At 45.3% G+C, this 16363-nt stretch overlaps 1 protein-coding gene across 1 annotated transcript in view; it reads left to right on the plus strand.

The window, feature by feature from the left end:
* necab1 (N-terminal EF-hand calcium binding protein 1) overlaps positions 1–16363 on the plus strand; it is a 116994-nt gene that overhangs the window by 84841 nt on the left and 15790 nt on the right. Inside the window, exons 7-9 of the mRNA XM_038983788.1 lie at positions 8628–8749; positions 9953–10029; positions 11707–11760. Of these exons, the coding sequence (XP_038839716.1) occupies positions 8628–8749; positions 9953–10029; positions 11707–11760 (253 nt within the window). The remainder of the gene's footprint in view (positions 1–8627; positions 8750–9952; positions 10030–11706; positions 11761–16363) is intronic.

Raw genomic sequence — 16363 nt, forward strand, 5'->3', positions numbered from 1 at the left:
AGTGCCACAGTGGCAGTACTTCTCTCACAGCGTCCATCATGGATTCTCCACATCCTGCCATGGAGAGAGGCTGGTTCCATCTCATTCTGGCCTCCGCCGAGTCTCCAACAAGCGGATGTTCCCAATTTTCAGGGGCAATGAAAAGAGAGCTGTAAGAGAGCATGTGACTCGACTTCCTCTTTTGGACGTTAACAAGGCAACACTCCATGTTAACTCCTTCTACACATTTAATGGATTGGTTGAACAGAAGAGAACCTCCCTCTCCGTTTTCTTCTTCTAGTCATGTATCTAGAGGATCTAGTTTCAGGTGTTTCTGTTACATCTGTCTACGTTGGGTTCATCTCATTCAGACTAATAATTACATAGACACACGACTAATGTTTAGAGGTTAGATCGTCATATCCTGCTATTTGACACGCTTCAGAGGCTGCCAGCTCGATCAATTCATGTTTAACATCAACATTTAATGTCTTCATGGATTTGAAGTGAAGTTGGAAGTTGTTGAGCCTTTACATTTGGTTTTTGGGATCATATCGCACCTCATACCGCACCACATTCAGACTCTGGAATACGGTATACATTATATACCTCTATGGAAAAACTAATGCTGCTGTTTCTGTAATGCTTTTGCTGCTTAAAATTCAACTCCAGAAAATCCAGGTGGATAATTCATGTTCCTCCCCAGCTCTTAGCTTCAAGTCAAATCTGTTCATTAATAGCAACTAGTGAGCTTTTCCCCATGGATCCATATAGCCACAGAAATACCAGCTAAGTCCTTCACTATTTCCCTCGGGGCTTCAATTTACATTTAATATTACAGTACACCTAGAGAAAACAGACATGTTCCCTGTTTGGGTAAACATTGATGTATGAAGATTCCATTCGGTGTAGCATGGGTTCCCAGGTTTGGTTTACACTGTGAGAGCCTGTGTGTAATGGAATTCCTCCTCCTCTTCATACGAAGAGGAGGAGTAGTGATTCGACCAAAATGCAGCGTGGTTATGTGACATAATGATTTATTAAACAAGACGAAGACGAAACGAAATACACTTGATAAACTACAAAACAAATAAACGATGTAGACAGACCTGGACACGAACTTACATATAACGTGAAGAACGCATGAACAGGAAACAGACTACATACAAAACGAACGAACGAACGATACCGAAACAGTCCCGTGTGGCGTAACATACAGACACTGACACAGGAGACAACCACCCACCAACAAACAATGTGACACCACCTACCTTAATATGATTCTCAATCAGAGGAGATGAAAACCACCTGCCTCTAATTGAGAACCATATCAGGTACCCATTAAACCAACATAGAAACACAAAACATAGACTGCCCACCCAAACTCACGTCCTGACCAACTAACACATACAAAACTAACAAAAAACAGGTCAGGAACGTGACACTGTGCCTGTAGCTGGTATAGAATACAGTGCATTCAGAAAGTATTCAGACCCCTTGACTTTTTCCCCATTTTGTTTACGTTACAGCCTTGTTGTAAAATGGATTAAATGGTTTGTTTCCCCTCATCAATCTACACACAATAACCCATAATCAAAAATAAAATAAATTGTTGCAAAATTATGTATAAAGAACAACATGGAAATGTCGCATTCACATCAGTATTCAGACCCTTTACTCAGTACTTTGTTGAAGCACCTTTGGCAGCGATTACAGCCTCAAGTCTTCTTGGGTATGACGCTACATGCTTGGCACACCTGTATTTGGGGAGTTTCTCCCATTCTTCTCTGCAGGTCCTCTCAAGGTCTGTCAGGTTGGATGGGAAGTGTCGCTGCACAGCTATTTTCAGGTCTCCCCAGAGATGTTCGATTGGGTTCAAGTCTCGGGCTCTGGCTGGGCCACTCAAGGACATTCAGACACTTGTCCCGAAGCCACTCCTGTGTTGTCTGTCTGTACTTTGCTCCGTTCATCTTTCCCTCGATCCTAACTAGTCTCCCAGTCCCTGCCACTGAAAAACATCCCCACAGCATGATGCTGCCACCACCATGCTTCACCGTAGGGATGGTGCCAGGTTTCCTCTAGACGTGACGCTTGGCATTCAGGCCAAAGAGTTCAATCTTCGTTTCATCAGACCAAAAAATCTTGTTGCTCATGGTCTTTAAGTGCCTTTTGGCAAACTGATGTTTTTACTGCTGGCTGGGTTTGAGGCTAGTTAGAGGATGTTTTTACTGCTGGCTGGGTTTGAGGCTAGTTAGAGGATGTTTTTACTGCTGACTGGGTTTGAGGCTAGTTAGAGGATGTTTTTACTGCTGGCTGGGTTTGAGGCTAGTTAGGGGATGTTTTTACTGCTGGCTGGGTTTGAGGCTAGTTAGAGGATGTGTTTGCTGCTGGCTGGGTTTGAGGCTAGTTAGAGGATGTGTTTACTGCTGGCTGGGTTTGAGGCTAGTTAGGGGATGTTTTTACTGCTGGCTGGGTTTACGGCTAGTTAGGGGATGTTTTTACTGCTGACTGGGTTTGAGGGTAGTTAGGGGATGTTTTTACTGCTGGCTGGGTTTGAGGCTAGTTAGGGGATGGTTTTTACTGCTGGCTGGGTTTGAGGCTAGTTAGGGGATGTTTTTACTGCTGACTGGGTTTGAGGCTAGTTAGGGGATGTTTTTACTGCTGGCTGGGTTTGCGGCTAGTTAGGGGATGTTTTTACTGCTGGCTGGGTTTGAGGCTAGTTAGGGGATGTTTTTACTGCTGGCTGGGTTTGAGGCTAGTTAGGGGATGGTTTTACTGCTGACTGGGTTTGAGGCTAGTTAGGGGATGTTTTTACTGCTGGCTGGGTTTGAGGCTAGTTAGGGGATGGTTTTACTGCTGACTGGGTTTGAGGCTAGTTAGGGGATGGTTTTACTGCTGACTGGGTTTGAGGCTAGTTAGGGGATGTTTTTACTGCTGGCTGGGTTTGAGGCTAGTTAGGAGATGTTTTTACTACTGGCTGGGTTTAAGGCTAGTTAGGGGATGGTTTTACTGCTGGCTGGGTTTGAGGCTAGTTAGGGGATGTTTTTACTGCTGGCTGGGTTTGAGGCTAGTTAGGGGATGGTTTTACTGCTGACTGGGTTTGAGGCTAGTTAGGGGATGTTTTTACTGCTGGCTGGGTTTGAGGCTAGTTAGGAGATGTTTTTACTACTGGCTGGGTTTAAGGCTAGTTAGGGGATGTTTTTACTGCTGGCTGGGTTTGAGGCTAGTTAGAGGATGTTTTTACTGCTGGCTGAGTTTGAGGCTAGTTAGAGGATGTTTTTACTGCTGGCTGGGTTTGAGGCTAGTTAGAGGATGTTTTTACTGCTGACTGGGTTTGAGGCTAGTTAGAGGATGTTTTTACTGCTGGCTGGGTTTGAGGCTAGTTAGGGGATGTTTTTACTGCTGGCTGGGTTTGAGGCTAGTTAGAGGATGTGTTTGCTGCTGGCTGGGTTTGAGGCTAGTTAGAGGATGTGTTTACTGCTGGCTGGGTTTGAGGCTAGTTAGGGGATGTTTTTACTGCTGGCTGGGTTTACGGCTAGTTAGGGGATGTTTTTACTGCTGACTGGGTTTGAGGCTAGTTAGGGGATGTTTTTACTGCTGGCTGGGTTTGAGGCTAGTTAGGGGATGGTTTTTACTGCTGGCTGGGTTTGAGGCTAGTTAGGGGATGGTTTTTACTGCTGGCTGGGTTTGAGGCTAGTTAGGGGATGTTTTTACTGCTGACTGGGTTTGAGGCTAGTTAGGGGATGTTTTTACTGCTGGCTGGGTTTGAGGCTAGTTAGGGGATGTTTTTACTGCTGACTGGGTTTGCGGCTAGTTAGGGGATGTTTTTACTGCTGGCTGGGTTTGAGGCTAGTTAGGGGATGTTTTTACTGCTGGCTGGGTTTGAGGCTAGTTATGGGATGGTTTTACTGCTGGCTGGGTTTAAGGCTAGTTAGGGGATGTTTTTACTGCTGGCTGGGTTTGAGGCTAGTTAGGAGATGTTTTTACTACTGGCTGGGTTTAAGGCTAGTTAGGGGATGTTTTTACTGCTGGCTGGGTTTGAGGCTAGTTAGAGGATGTTTTTACTGCTGGCTGAGTTTGAGGCTAGTTAGAGGATGTTTTTACTGCTGGCTGGGTTTGAGGCTAGTTAGGGGATGTTTTTACTGCTGGCTGGGTTTGAGGCTAGTTAGAGGATGTTTTTACTGCTGGCTGGGTTTAAGGCTAGTTAGGGGATGTTTTTACTGCTGGCTGGGTTTGAGGCTAGTTAGGGGATGTTTTTACTGCTGGCTGGGTTTGAGGCTAGTTAGGGGATGTTTTTACTGCTGGCTGGGTTTGAGGCTAGTTAGGGGATGCTTTTACTGCTGGCTGGGTTTAAGGCTAGTTAGGGGATGTGTTTGCTGCTGACTGGGTTTGAGGCTAGTTAGGGGATGTTTTTACTGCTGGCTGGGTTTGAGGCTAGTTAGGGGATGGTTTTACTGCTGGCTGGGTTTAAGGCTAGTTAGGGGATGTTTTTACTGCTGGCTGGGTTTGAGGCTAGTTAGAGGATGGTTTTGCTGCTGGCTGGGTTTAAGGCTAGTTAGAGGATGTGTTTGCTGCTGGCTGGGTTTGAGGCTAGTTAGGGGATGTTTTTACTGCTGGCTGGGTTTAAGGCTAGTTAGAGGATGTTTTTACTGCTGGCTGGGTTTGAGGCTAGTTAGGGGATGTTTTTACTGCTGGCTGGGTTTAAGGCTAGTTAGGGGATGTTTTTACTGCTGGCTGGGTTTGAGGCTAGTTAGGGGATGTTTTTACTGCTGGCTGGGTTTGAGGCTAGTTAGGGGATTTTTTTACTGCTGGCTGGGTTTGAGGCTAGTTAGAGGATGTTTTTACTGCTGGCTGGGTTTGAGGCTAGTTAGGGGATGTTTTTACTGCTGGCTGGGTTTGAGGCTAGTTAGAGGATGTTTTTACTGCTGGCTGGGTTTGAGGCTAGTTAGGGGATGTTTTTACTGCTGGCTGGGTTTGAGGCTAGTTAGGGGATGTTTTTACTGCTGGCTGGGTTTGAGGCTAGTTAGGGGATGTTTTTACTGCTGGCTGGGTTTAAGGCTAGTTAGGGGATGTTTTTACTGCTGGCTGGGTTTAAGGCTAGTTAGGGGATGTTTTTACTGCTGGCTGGGTTTGAGGCTAGTTAGGGGATGTTTTTACTGCTGGCTGGGTTTGAAGCTAGTTAGATGATGTGTTTACTGCTGGCTGGGTTTGAGGCTAGTTAGGGGATGTTTTTACTGCTGGCTGGGTTTAAGGCTAGTTAGGGGATGTTTTTACTGCTGGCTGGGTTTGAGGCTAATTAGGGGATGTTTTTACTGCTGGCTGGGTTTAAGGCTAGTTAGAGGATGTTTTTACTGCTGGCTGGGTTTGAGGCTAGTTAGGGGATATTTTTACTGCTGGCTGGGTTTGAGGCTAGTTAGGGGATGTTTTTACTACTGGCTGGGTTTGAGGCTAGTTAGGGGATGTTTTTACTGCTGGCTGGGTTTGAGGCTAGTTAGGGGATGTTTTACTGCTGGCTGGGTTTAAGGCTAGTTAGGGGATGTTTTTACTGCTGGCTGGGTTTGAGGCTAGTTAGGGGATGTTTTTACTGCTGGCTGGGTTTGAGGCTAGTTAGGGGATGTTTTTACTGCTGGCTGGGTTTGAGGCTAGTTAGGGGATGTTTTTACTGCTGGCTGGGTTTGAGGCTAGTTAGGGGATGTGTTTACTGCTGGCTGGGTTTGAGGCTAGTTAGGGGATGTTTTTACTGCTGGCTGGGTTTGAGGCTAGTTAGGGGATGTTTTTACTGCTGGCTGGGTTTGAGGCTAGTTAGGGGATGTGTTTACTGCTGGCTGGGTTTGAGGCTAGTTAGGGGATGTTTTTACTGCTGGCTGGGTTTGAGGCTAGTTAGAGGATGTTTTTACTGCTGGCTGGGTTTGAGGCTAGTTAGTTAGCCAGGTGGCTGAGACCCTACTGTGTCCCAAATGGCACCCTATGGGAACTGGGCAGAACTATATAGGGAATAGGGTGCCATTTGGGACTTATGTCCCTGCGCTTCTAGAGACTCATCTCAGAAAATGCAATTGGCCAGGGACGATGTTTTGTGCAGAGAGACCGCCCGATCACAGTCTTTTGTCGGAGTGACCCTTCCAATCACAGTCTGTCTGACATCAGAGGCAGGTCTCTTATACAGCCAAAGAGCATCGTGAAATAACGTTATGTATTTATGACACTCTCTCTCCCTATCCCATCCCTCCCCTCCAAAATGCTATTGTTCTCTTTGGCAGTGTTAATCCAAGGATGTTCTCTTTGGCAGTGTTAATCCAGGACTGTCCCCTTTGGCAGTGTTAATCCAGGACTGTTCCCTTTGGCAGTGTTAATCCAGGACTGTTCCCTTTGGCAGTGTTAATCCAAGGCTGTTCTCTTTGGCAGTGTTAATCCAGGACTTTTCCCTTTGGCAGTGTTAATCCAGGACTGTTCCCTTTGGCAGTGTTAATCCAGGACTGTTCCCTTTGGCAGTGTTAATCCAAGGCTGTTCTCTTTGGCAGTGTTAATCCAAGGCTGTTCTCTTTGGCAGTGTTAATCCAGGACTTTTCCCTTTGGCAGTGTTAATCCAGGACTATTCCCTTTGGCAGTGTTAATCCAGGACTGTTCCCTTTGGCAGTGTTAATCCAAGGCTGTTCTCTTTGGCAGTGTTAATCCAGGACTTTTCCCTTTGGCAGTGTTAATCCAGGACTATTCCCTTTGGCAGTGTTAATCCAGGACTGTCCCCTTTGGCAGTGTTAATCCAGGCCGTTTCCCTTTGGCAGTGTTAATCCAGTCCGTTTCCCTTTGGCAGTGCTAACTCAGGACTGTTATGCCTTCACCTCCCATGATGTCGTAGACAGCCGAGAGCTGTGTGTGTGTGTGTGCCTGCGTGTGTGTGTGCATATACTGTATATCTGTGGGTGGTATCGGGGAAAGGTTCCTGACTTGCCTCTCCCTGTGTGTGTATACTGTATATCTGTGGGTGGTATCGGGGAAAGGTTCCTGACTTGCCTCTCCCTGTGTGTGTATACTGTATATCTGTGGGTGGTATCGGGGAAAGGTTCCTGACTTGCCTCTCCCTGTGTGTGTATACTGTATATCTGTGGGTGGTATCGGGGAAAGGTTCCTGACTTGCCTCTCCCTGTGTGTGTATACTGTATATCTGTGGGTGGTATCGGGGAAAGGTTCCTGACTTGCCTCTCCCTGTGTGTGTATACTGTATATCTGTGGGTGGTATCGGGGAAAGGTTCCTGACTTGCCTCTCCCTGTGTGTGTATACTGTATATCTGTGGGTGGTATCGGGGAAAGGTTCCTGACTTGCCTCTCCCTGTGTGTGTATACTGTATATCTGTGGGTGGTATCGGGGAAAGGTTCCTGACTTGCCTCTCCCTGTGTGTGTATACTGTATATCTGTGGGTGGTATCAGGGAAAGGTTCCTGACTTGCCTCTCCCTGTGTGTGTATACTGTATATCTGTGGGTGGTATCGGGGAAAGGTTCCTGACTTGCCTCTCCCTGTGTGTGTATACTGTATATCTGTGGGTGGTATCGGGGAAAGGTTCCTGACTTGCCTCTCCCTGTGTGTGTGTATACTGTATATCTGTGGGTGGTATCGGGGAAAGGTTCCTGACTTGCCTCTCCCTGTGTGTGTATACTGTATATCTGTGGGTGGTATCGGGGAAAGGTTCCTGACTTGCCTCTCCCTGTGTGTGTATACTGTATATCTGTGGGTGGTATCGGGGAAAGGTTCCTGACTTGCCTCTCCCTGTGTGTGTATACTGTATATCTGTGGGTGGTATCGGGGAAAGGTTCCTGACTTGCCTCTCCCTGTGTGTGTATACTGTATATCTGTGGGTGGTATCGGGGAAAGGTTCCTGACTTGCCTCTCCCTGTGTGTGTATACTGTATATCTGTGGGTGGTATCGGGGAAAGGTTCCTGACTTGCCTCTCCCTGTGTGTGTATACTGTATATCTGTGGGTGGTATCGGGGAAAGGTTCCTGACTTGCCTCTCCCTGTGTGTGTATACTGTATATCTGTGGGTGGTATCGGGGAAAGGTTCCTGACTTGCCTCTCCCTGTGTGTGTATACTGTATATCTGTGGGTGGTATCGGGGAAAGGTTCCTGACTTGCCTCTCCCTGTGTGTGTATACTGTATATCTGTGGGTGGTATCGGGGAAAGGTTCCTGACTTGCCTCTCCCTGTGTGTGTATACTGTATATCTGTGGGTGGTATCGGGGAAAGGTTCCTGACTTGCCTCTCCCTGTGTGTGTATACTGTATATCTGTGGGTGGTATCGGGGAAAGGTTCCTGACTTGCCTCTCCCTGTGTGTGTATACTGTATATCTGTGGGTGGTATCGGGGAAAGGTTCCTGACTTGCCTCTCCCTGTGTGTGTATACTGTATATCTGTGGGTGGTATCGGGGAAAGGTTCCTGACTTGCCTCTCCCTGTGTGTGTATACTGTATATCTGTGGGTGGTATCGGGGAAAGGTTCCTGACTTGCCTCTCCCTGTGTGTGTATACTGTATATCTGTGGGTGGTATCGGGGAAAGGTTCCTGACTTGCCTCTCCCTGTGTGTGTATACTGTATATCTGTGGGTGGTATCGGGGAAAGGTTCCTGACTTGCCTCTCCCTGTGTGTGTTCCCCAGACGAGGCCCAGTGAAGCCTGATGTGCTGTCCATCCAGTGGTCAGGGAGAAGATCCAGCCGAAGGCTTCAAAGAAACAACAGCCTGTCTCCTAACAACCCGCTACTCAGCCTGGTCAACTCAGGTACACACACACACACACACACACACACACACACACACACACACACACACACACACACACACACACACACACACACACACACACACACACACCGTTTGTGACTCAGTCTGACTGGTATACTGTAGGACCAGCTGGTGACTCAGTCTGACTGGTATTCTGCAGGACCAGCTGGTGACTCAGTCTGACTGGTATACTGCAGGACCAGCTGGTGACTCAGTCTGACTGGTATACTGTAGGGCCAGCTGGTGACTCAGTCTGACTGGTATACTGCAGGGCCAGCTGGTGACTCAGTCTGACTGGTATACTGTAGGGCCAGCTGGTGACTCAGTCTGACTGGTATACTGTAGGGTCAGCTGGTGACTCAGTCTGACTGGTATACTGCAGGACCAGCTGGTGACTCAGTCTGACTGGTATACTGCAGGACCAGCTGGTGACTCAGTCTGGCTGGTATACTGCAGGACCAGCTGGTGACTCAGTCTGACTGGTATACTGCAGGACCAGCTGGTGACTCAGTCTGGCTGGTATACTGCAGGACCAGCTGGTGACTCAGTCTGGCTGGTATACTGCAGGACCAGCTGGTGACCCAGTCTGACTGGTATACTGCAGGACCAGCTGGTGACTCAGTCTGACTGGTATACTGCAGGACCAGCTGGTGACTCAGTCTGACTGGTATACTGCAGGACCAGCTGGTGACTCAGTCTGACTGGTATACTGCAGGACCAGCTGGTGACTCAGTCTGACTGGTATACTGTAGGACCAGCTGGTGACTCCGTCTGACTGGTATACTGTAGGACCAGCTGGTGACTCCGTCTGACTGGTATACTGTAGGACCAGCTGGTGACTCAGTCTGACTGGTATACTGTAGGACCAGCTGGTGATTTAGTATGCCTGGTTGTCTTTTTTTCTTCTGCTTTAATCATGATCCTATTTTAATCAGATTATATTCACTACTTAACATGTCCACGTGTTTTAGAACTAGTGTTTCAAACTGAATTAGAAGCTGTATCTGTCTACATCGAGTCATTGGATGTCAATGGTCCAGAGAATTAGAGTACGCACACACACGCACACGGACATATGGACACGCACACACAGCCTAAGCAGCATTATTCTATTCCAACTGAGTTGAGTTACATCCGATTACCCCATGTCAGAGGAAACGTGCCAATGCATTGTGGGTGTGTTCTGCTCCCACTCTGCCAGGTCTGTATGACGAGGACAACCAATGGATGACTCAGGTCAACAGACTCCAGAAGCTTATTGACCGGCTAGAGAAAAAGGTACATGGAAAATATACAGCGCCCTATTCCATCCTCTCTCTCTGGTTTTATTCCCTCAATATCCTTATCTTTATAACTCTCTCCATCTCTTTATATCTCTCTCCATCTCTTTATAACTCTCTCCATCTCTTCATAACCCTCTCCATCTCTTTATAACTCTCTCCATCTCTTCATATCTCTCTCCATCTCCATCTCTTTATAACTCTCTCCATCTCTTTATAACTCTCTCCATCTCCATCTCTTTATAACTCTCTCCATCTCTTTGTAACTCTCTCCATCTCTTTATAACTCTCTCCATCTCTTTATAACCCTCTCCATCTCTTTATAACTCTCTATATCTCTTTATAACTCTCTCCATCTCATTATAACTCTCTCCATCTCTTTATAACTCTCTCCATCTCATTATAACTCTCTCCATGTCTTTATAACTCTCTCCATCTCTTTATAACTCTCTCCATCTCTTTATAACTCTCTCCATCTCTTTATAACTCTCTCCATCTCTTTATAACCCTCTCCATCTCTTTATAACTCTCTATATCTCTTTATAACTCTCTATACCTCTTTATAACTCTCTCCATCTCATTATAACTCTCTCCATCTCTTTATAACTCTCTATATCTCTTTATAACTCTCTCCATCTCTTTATAACTCTCTCCATCTCTTTATAACTCTCTCCATCTCTTTATAACCCTCTCCATCTCTTTATAACTCTCTATATCTCTTTATAACTCTCTATATCTCTTTATAACTCTCTCCATCTCTTTATAACTCTCTCCATCTCTTTATAACTCTCTCCATCTCCATCTCTTTTTTACTCTCTCCATCTCTTTATAACTCTCTCCATCTCATTATAACTCTCTCCATCTCCATCTCTTTATAACTCTCTCCATCTCTTTATAACTCTCTCCATCTCTTTATAACTCTCTCCATCTCCATCTCTTTTTTACTCTCTCCATCTCTTTATAACTCTCTCCATCTCATTATAACTCTCTCCATCTCCATCTCTTTATAACTCTCTCCATCTCTTTATAACTCTCTCCATCTCCATCTCTTTTTAACTCTCCCCATCTCTTTATAACTCTCTCCATCTCTTTATAACTCTCTCCATCTCTTTTTAACTCTCTCCATCTCTTTTTAACTCTCTCCATCTCCATCTCTTTATAACTCTTTCCATCTCTTTATAACTCTCTCCATCTCTTTTTAACTCTCTCCATCTCTTTTTAACTCTCTCCATCTCTTTATAACTCTCTCCATCTCTTTATAACTCTCTCCATCTCTTTATAACTCTCTCCATCTCTTTTTAACTCTCTCCATCTCTTTTTAACTCTCTCCATCTCTTTTTAACTCTCTCCGTCTCTTTATAACTCTCTCCATCTCTTTATAACTCTCTCCATCTCTTTATTACTCTCTCCATCTCTTTTTAACTCTCTCCATCTCTTTTTAACTCTCTCCATCTCTTTTTAACTCTCTCCATCTCATTATAACTCTCTCCATCTCATTATAACTCTCTCCATCTCTTTATCACCAGCTCCATCTCTCTATAATTCTCTCACTGGTCACTGACTTGTATGAGTCACAGTGCAGTAAACATGTAAATTACTGAAGTATTTCTTAGCAAGGCAAAGCAACTACACACAAACACACACACACACTGACTGAGTCTCCGGTTTCTTCCAGGAGGTTCGTATGGAGCCAGTTGAAGAGGAGGTGTTGGAAGGAATAACCAAATCAGTAACTTATCAACTATTAGTATTACCTCTCGCTTCTGTCTGTCTGTCGCCCTGTTCGTTCTGTCACTGTGTTCTGTCTGTCACTGTGTTCTGTCTGTCACCCTGTTCGTTCTGTCACCGTGTTCGTTCGGTCACTGTGTTCGTTCTGTCACCCTGTTCGTTCTGTCACCGTGTTCGTTCTGTCACTGTGTTCTGTCTTTCACTGTGTTCGTTCTGTCACCCTGTTCGTTCTGTCACCGTGTTCGTTCTGTCACTGTGTTCGTTCTGTCACCCTGTTCGTTCTGTCACCCTGTTCGTTCTGTCACTGTGTTCTGTCTTTCACTGTGTTCGTTCTGTCACCCTGTTCGTTCTGTCACCGTGTTCGTTCTGTCACTGTGTTCGTTCTGTCACTGTGTTCTGTCTTTCACTGTGTTCGTTCTGTCACCGTGTTCGTTCTGTCACCCTGTTCGTTCTGTCACCGTGTTCGTTCTGTCACTGTGTTCTGTCTTTCACCGTGTTCGTTCTGTCACCCTGTTCGTTCTGTCACTGTGTTCGTTCTGTCACTGTGTTCTGTCTGTCACTGTGTTCTGTCTGTCACTGTGTTCTGTCTTTCACCCTGTTCGTTCACCCTGTTCAGTCTTGTCTGTCTGGTCTGTCGGTCTGTCTGGTCTGTCTGGTCTGTTTGTTCAGTCTGTTCAGTCTTGCCTGTCTGTCTGGTCAGTCTGGCCTGTCTGTCTGGTCTGTCTGTCTGGTCTGTCTGTCTGATCTGTCTGTCTGGTCTGTATGTCTGTCTGTCTGGTCTGTCTGTCTGGTCTGTCTGTCTGATCTGTCTGTCTGGTCTGGTCTGTCTGTCTGGTCTGTCTGGTCTGTCTGTCTGTCTGGTCTGTATGTCTGTCTGTCTGATCTGTCTGATCTGTCTGGTCTGATCTGTCTGGTCTGTCTGTCTGGTCTGTCTGTCTGTCTGTCTGTCTGTCTGGTCTGTCTGTCTGTCTGTCTGGTCTGTCTGTCTGTCTGGTCTGTCTGTCTGTCTGTCTGGTCTGGCTGGTCTGTCTGTCTGTCTGGTCTGTCTGGTCTGTTTGTTGTCATGGCAGAAGAGAAGACCTGGAACATTCAGAATCAGCTGCAGATGGTTGTCAAGGAAACAGTGGGGCTGAAACTTGTCTTCAAGTAGTTTTCCCCTGCGTCTTTCTGAGTCGTTTATCTCTCTTTTTGGACTTTTTGGTGTAGAAAGCAAAGCATATGTGGATAACATTGAGCTACTACTGTGTGTGTGTGTGTGTGTGTGTGTGTGTGTGTGTGTGTGTGTGTGTGTGTGTGTGTGTGTGTGTGTGTGTGTGTGTGTGTGTGTGTGTGTGTGTGTGTGTGTGTGTGTGTGTGTGTGTGTGTGTGTGTGTGTGTGTGTGTGTGTGTGTGTGTGTGTGTGTGTGTGTGTGCGTGTGTGTGTGTTCCCTGTTTGACTTGGATTTAAACGAATGTAGTGCACTATAAAGGGAATAGGTCGCCATTTTGGATGGAGCCGTGTTATCAGCCTCACACATTGATGTGTCGTCAGGCTCACCGTCCCCAGATCATATGTGGAAACCAATTATATTGATATTTGTTCAATATTTTACGGCGAAACAGTGAATATTCGTCACATATGTAGTTTGTCATGACGTAATGCATAGGACTTTGACTCTGAGCCTTGTGTGAGTCTGTTTGTGAGCCATGCGGGCTCCAGTTAGCCTGTAGAGGAGAGAGAGACACAGCTACAGGGTGTTGTAGTAGTACAGAACCAGCTCAGAGGTCACTGGTGACCCAGGGGAGAAAGCTTTCACTTACTGTACCCATCAGCCCCTTCTGCTACTGTCAACAAACCCTGCCTCTTTCAACAACAGACTGGTTATGCCCCAAATGGAACCCTATCCCCTATTTAGTGCACTACTTTAGACCATGGACCCTGGTAGTGCACTACTTTAGACCAGGGACCCTGGTAGTACACTACTTTAGACCATGGACCCTGGTAGTGCACTACTTTAGACCAGGGACCCTGGTAGTGCACTACTTTAGACCATGGACCCTGGTAGTACACTACTTTAGACCCTGGTAGTGCACTACTTTAGACCAGGGACCCTGGTAGTGCACTACTTTAGACCATGGACCCTGGTAGTGCAATACTTTAGACCCTGGTAGTACACTACTTTAGACCAGGGACCCTGGTAGTACACTACTTTAGACCATGGACCCAGGTAGTACACTACTTTAGACCAGGGACCCTGGTAGTACACTACTTTAGACCATGGACCCAGGTAGTACACTACTTTAGACCATGGACCCAGGTAGTACACTACTTTAGACCATTTACCTGTAGCTTCTTGCAATCGGATGCCGAGCAGTTGCCATACCAGGCAGTGATGCAACCCGTCAGAATACTCTCGATGGTGCAGCTGTAAAACCTTTTGAGGATCTGAGGACCCACACCAAATCTTTTTAGTTTCCCAAGGAGGAATAGGTTTTGTCGTGCCCTCTTCACGACTGTCTTGGTGTGATTGAACCATTCTAGTTTGTTGGTGATGTGGACACCAAGGAACTTGAAGCTCTCAACCTGCTCCACTGCAGCCCCGTCGATGAGAAAGGGGGCGTGCTCGGTCCTCCTTTTCCTGTTGTCCACAATCATCTCCTTTGTCTTGATCACGTTGCGGGAGAGGTTGTTGTCATGGCACCACACGGCCAAGTTTCTGACCTCCCTATAGGCTGTCTCATCGTTGTCGGTGATCAGGCCTACCACTGTTGTGTCATCAGCAAACTTAATGATGGTGTTGGTGTCATGCTTGGCCACGCAGTCGTGAGTGAACAGGGAATACAGGAGGGGACTGAGCACACACCACTGAGGGATAATATGAGCTATTATTATCCCATATCTGTTTATGTGTTGTGTTGTTGTTTTTTGTTGTTTTGGTGTTGTTTATGTGTTATGTTGTTGTTGTTTTTTGTTGTTTTGGTGTTGTTTATGTGTTATGTTGTTGTTTATGTGTTGTTGTTTATTTACTGGTATGTTGTTGTTTATGTGTTATTATGTTGTTGTTCATGTGTTGTTTATTTACTGGTATGTTGTTGTTTATGTGTTATTATGTTGTTGTTCATGTGTTGTTGTTTATTTGTTGTTATGTTATTGTTAATGTGTTGTTTATTTGCTGTTATGTTGTTATTTATGTGTTGTTATGTTGTTGTTTATGTGTTGTTATGTTGTTGTTTATGTGTTATGTTGGTGTTTATGTGTTGTTATGTTGTTGTTTGTGTTGTTATGTTGTTATTTATGTGTTGTTATGTTGTTGTTTATGTGTTGTTATGTTGTTGTTTATGTGTTGTTATGTTGTTGTTTATGTGTTATGTTGTTATTTATATGTTGTTATGTTGTTGTTTGTGTTGTTATGTTGTTGTTTGTGTTATGTTGTTATTTATGTGTTATGTTGTTGTTTATGTTGTTGTTTATGTGTTGTTATGTTGTTGTTTATGTGTTGTTATGTTGTTATTTATATGTTGTTATGTTGTTGTTTATGTTGTTATTTATATGTTGTTATGTTGTTATTTATATGTTGTTATGTTGTTGTTTATGTGTTGTTATGTTGTTTGTGTTGTTTATTTGTTGTTGTTTATGTGTTTTTATGTTGTTGTTATGTTGTTGTTTATGTTGTTGTTTATGTGTTGTTATGTTGTTGTTTATGTGTTGTTATGTTGTTGTTTATGTGTTGTTATGTTGTTGTTTATGTGTTGTTATGTTGTTGTTATGTTGTTGTTTGTGTGGTTATGTTGTTGTTTATGTGTTGTTATGTTGTTTATGTGTTGTTATGTTGTTGTTTATGTGTTGTTATGTTGTTGTTTATGTGTTGTTATGTTGTTGTTTATGTGTTGTTATGTTGTTGTTTATGTGTTGTTATGTTGTTGTTTATGTGTTGTTATGTTGTTGTTTGTGTTGTTATGTTGTTATTTATGTGTTGTTATGTTGTTATTTATGTGTTGTTTTTGTGTTGTTATGTTGCTGGCATCGGGGCACCGCTGGCACCTTTACCCCCGGGGTGGCAGGCCGATGATGCAGCTACTTTCACAACACCTGATCCTACCAATCCCCAATTACTGTGCTGCAATTTAACTAGTACATAGAGGGTAAACCATTGAAATAGAATCACTAGAATGGGTGTCTTCATTCAAGTCAATAGGTCTGTAATGGGTCTGTAAGGGCTATGGCCATTGGTTGTATTTCTATGGGGTAAACCTTTCACAGAGGACATGTAAGGATAATAAGTCCCATGATCCTACTACCCTCAGCTGAAGGTCTGTGTCCTTAGTGACAGCCGAGGAGGAAGCCTACTCCCTCCCAGATAGCTTCCCTCACACCCCTGTCTAATATACTCTGTCCTCTGTCCCCTGTCCTCTGTCCCCTGCCCTGTCTGTCCCTTGCCCTGTCTGTCCCCTGTCTTGTCTGTCCTCTGTCCCCTGTCCCCTGCCCTGTCTGTCCCTTGCCCTGTCTGTCCCCTGTCTTGTCTGTCCTCTGTCCCCTGCCCTGTCTTTCCTCTGTCCCCTGCCCTGTCTGTCCCCTGCCCTGTCTGTCCTCTGTCCTCTGTCCCCTGCCCTGTCTGTCCTCTGTC

This window comes from Salvelinus namaycush, unplaced genomic scaffold, assembly GCF_016432855.1.
Source record: "Salvelinus namaycush isolate Seneca unplaced genomic scaffold, SaNama_1.0 Scaffold190, whole genome shotgun sequence".
Classification (NCBI taxonomy): Eukaryota; Metazoa; Chordata; class Actinopteri; order Salmoniformes; family Salmonidae; genus Salvelinus; species Salvelinus namaycush.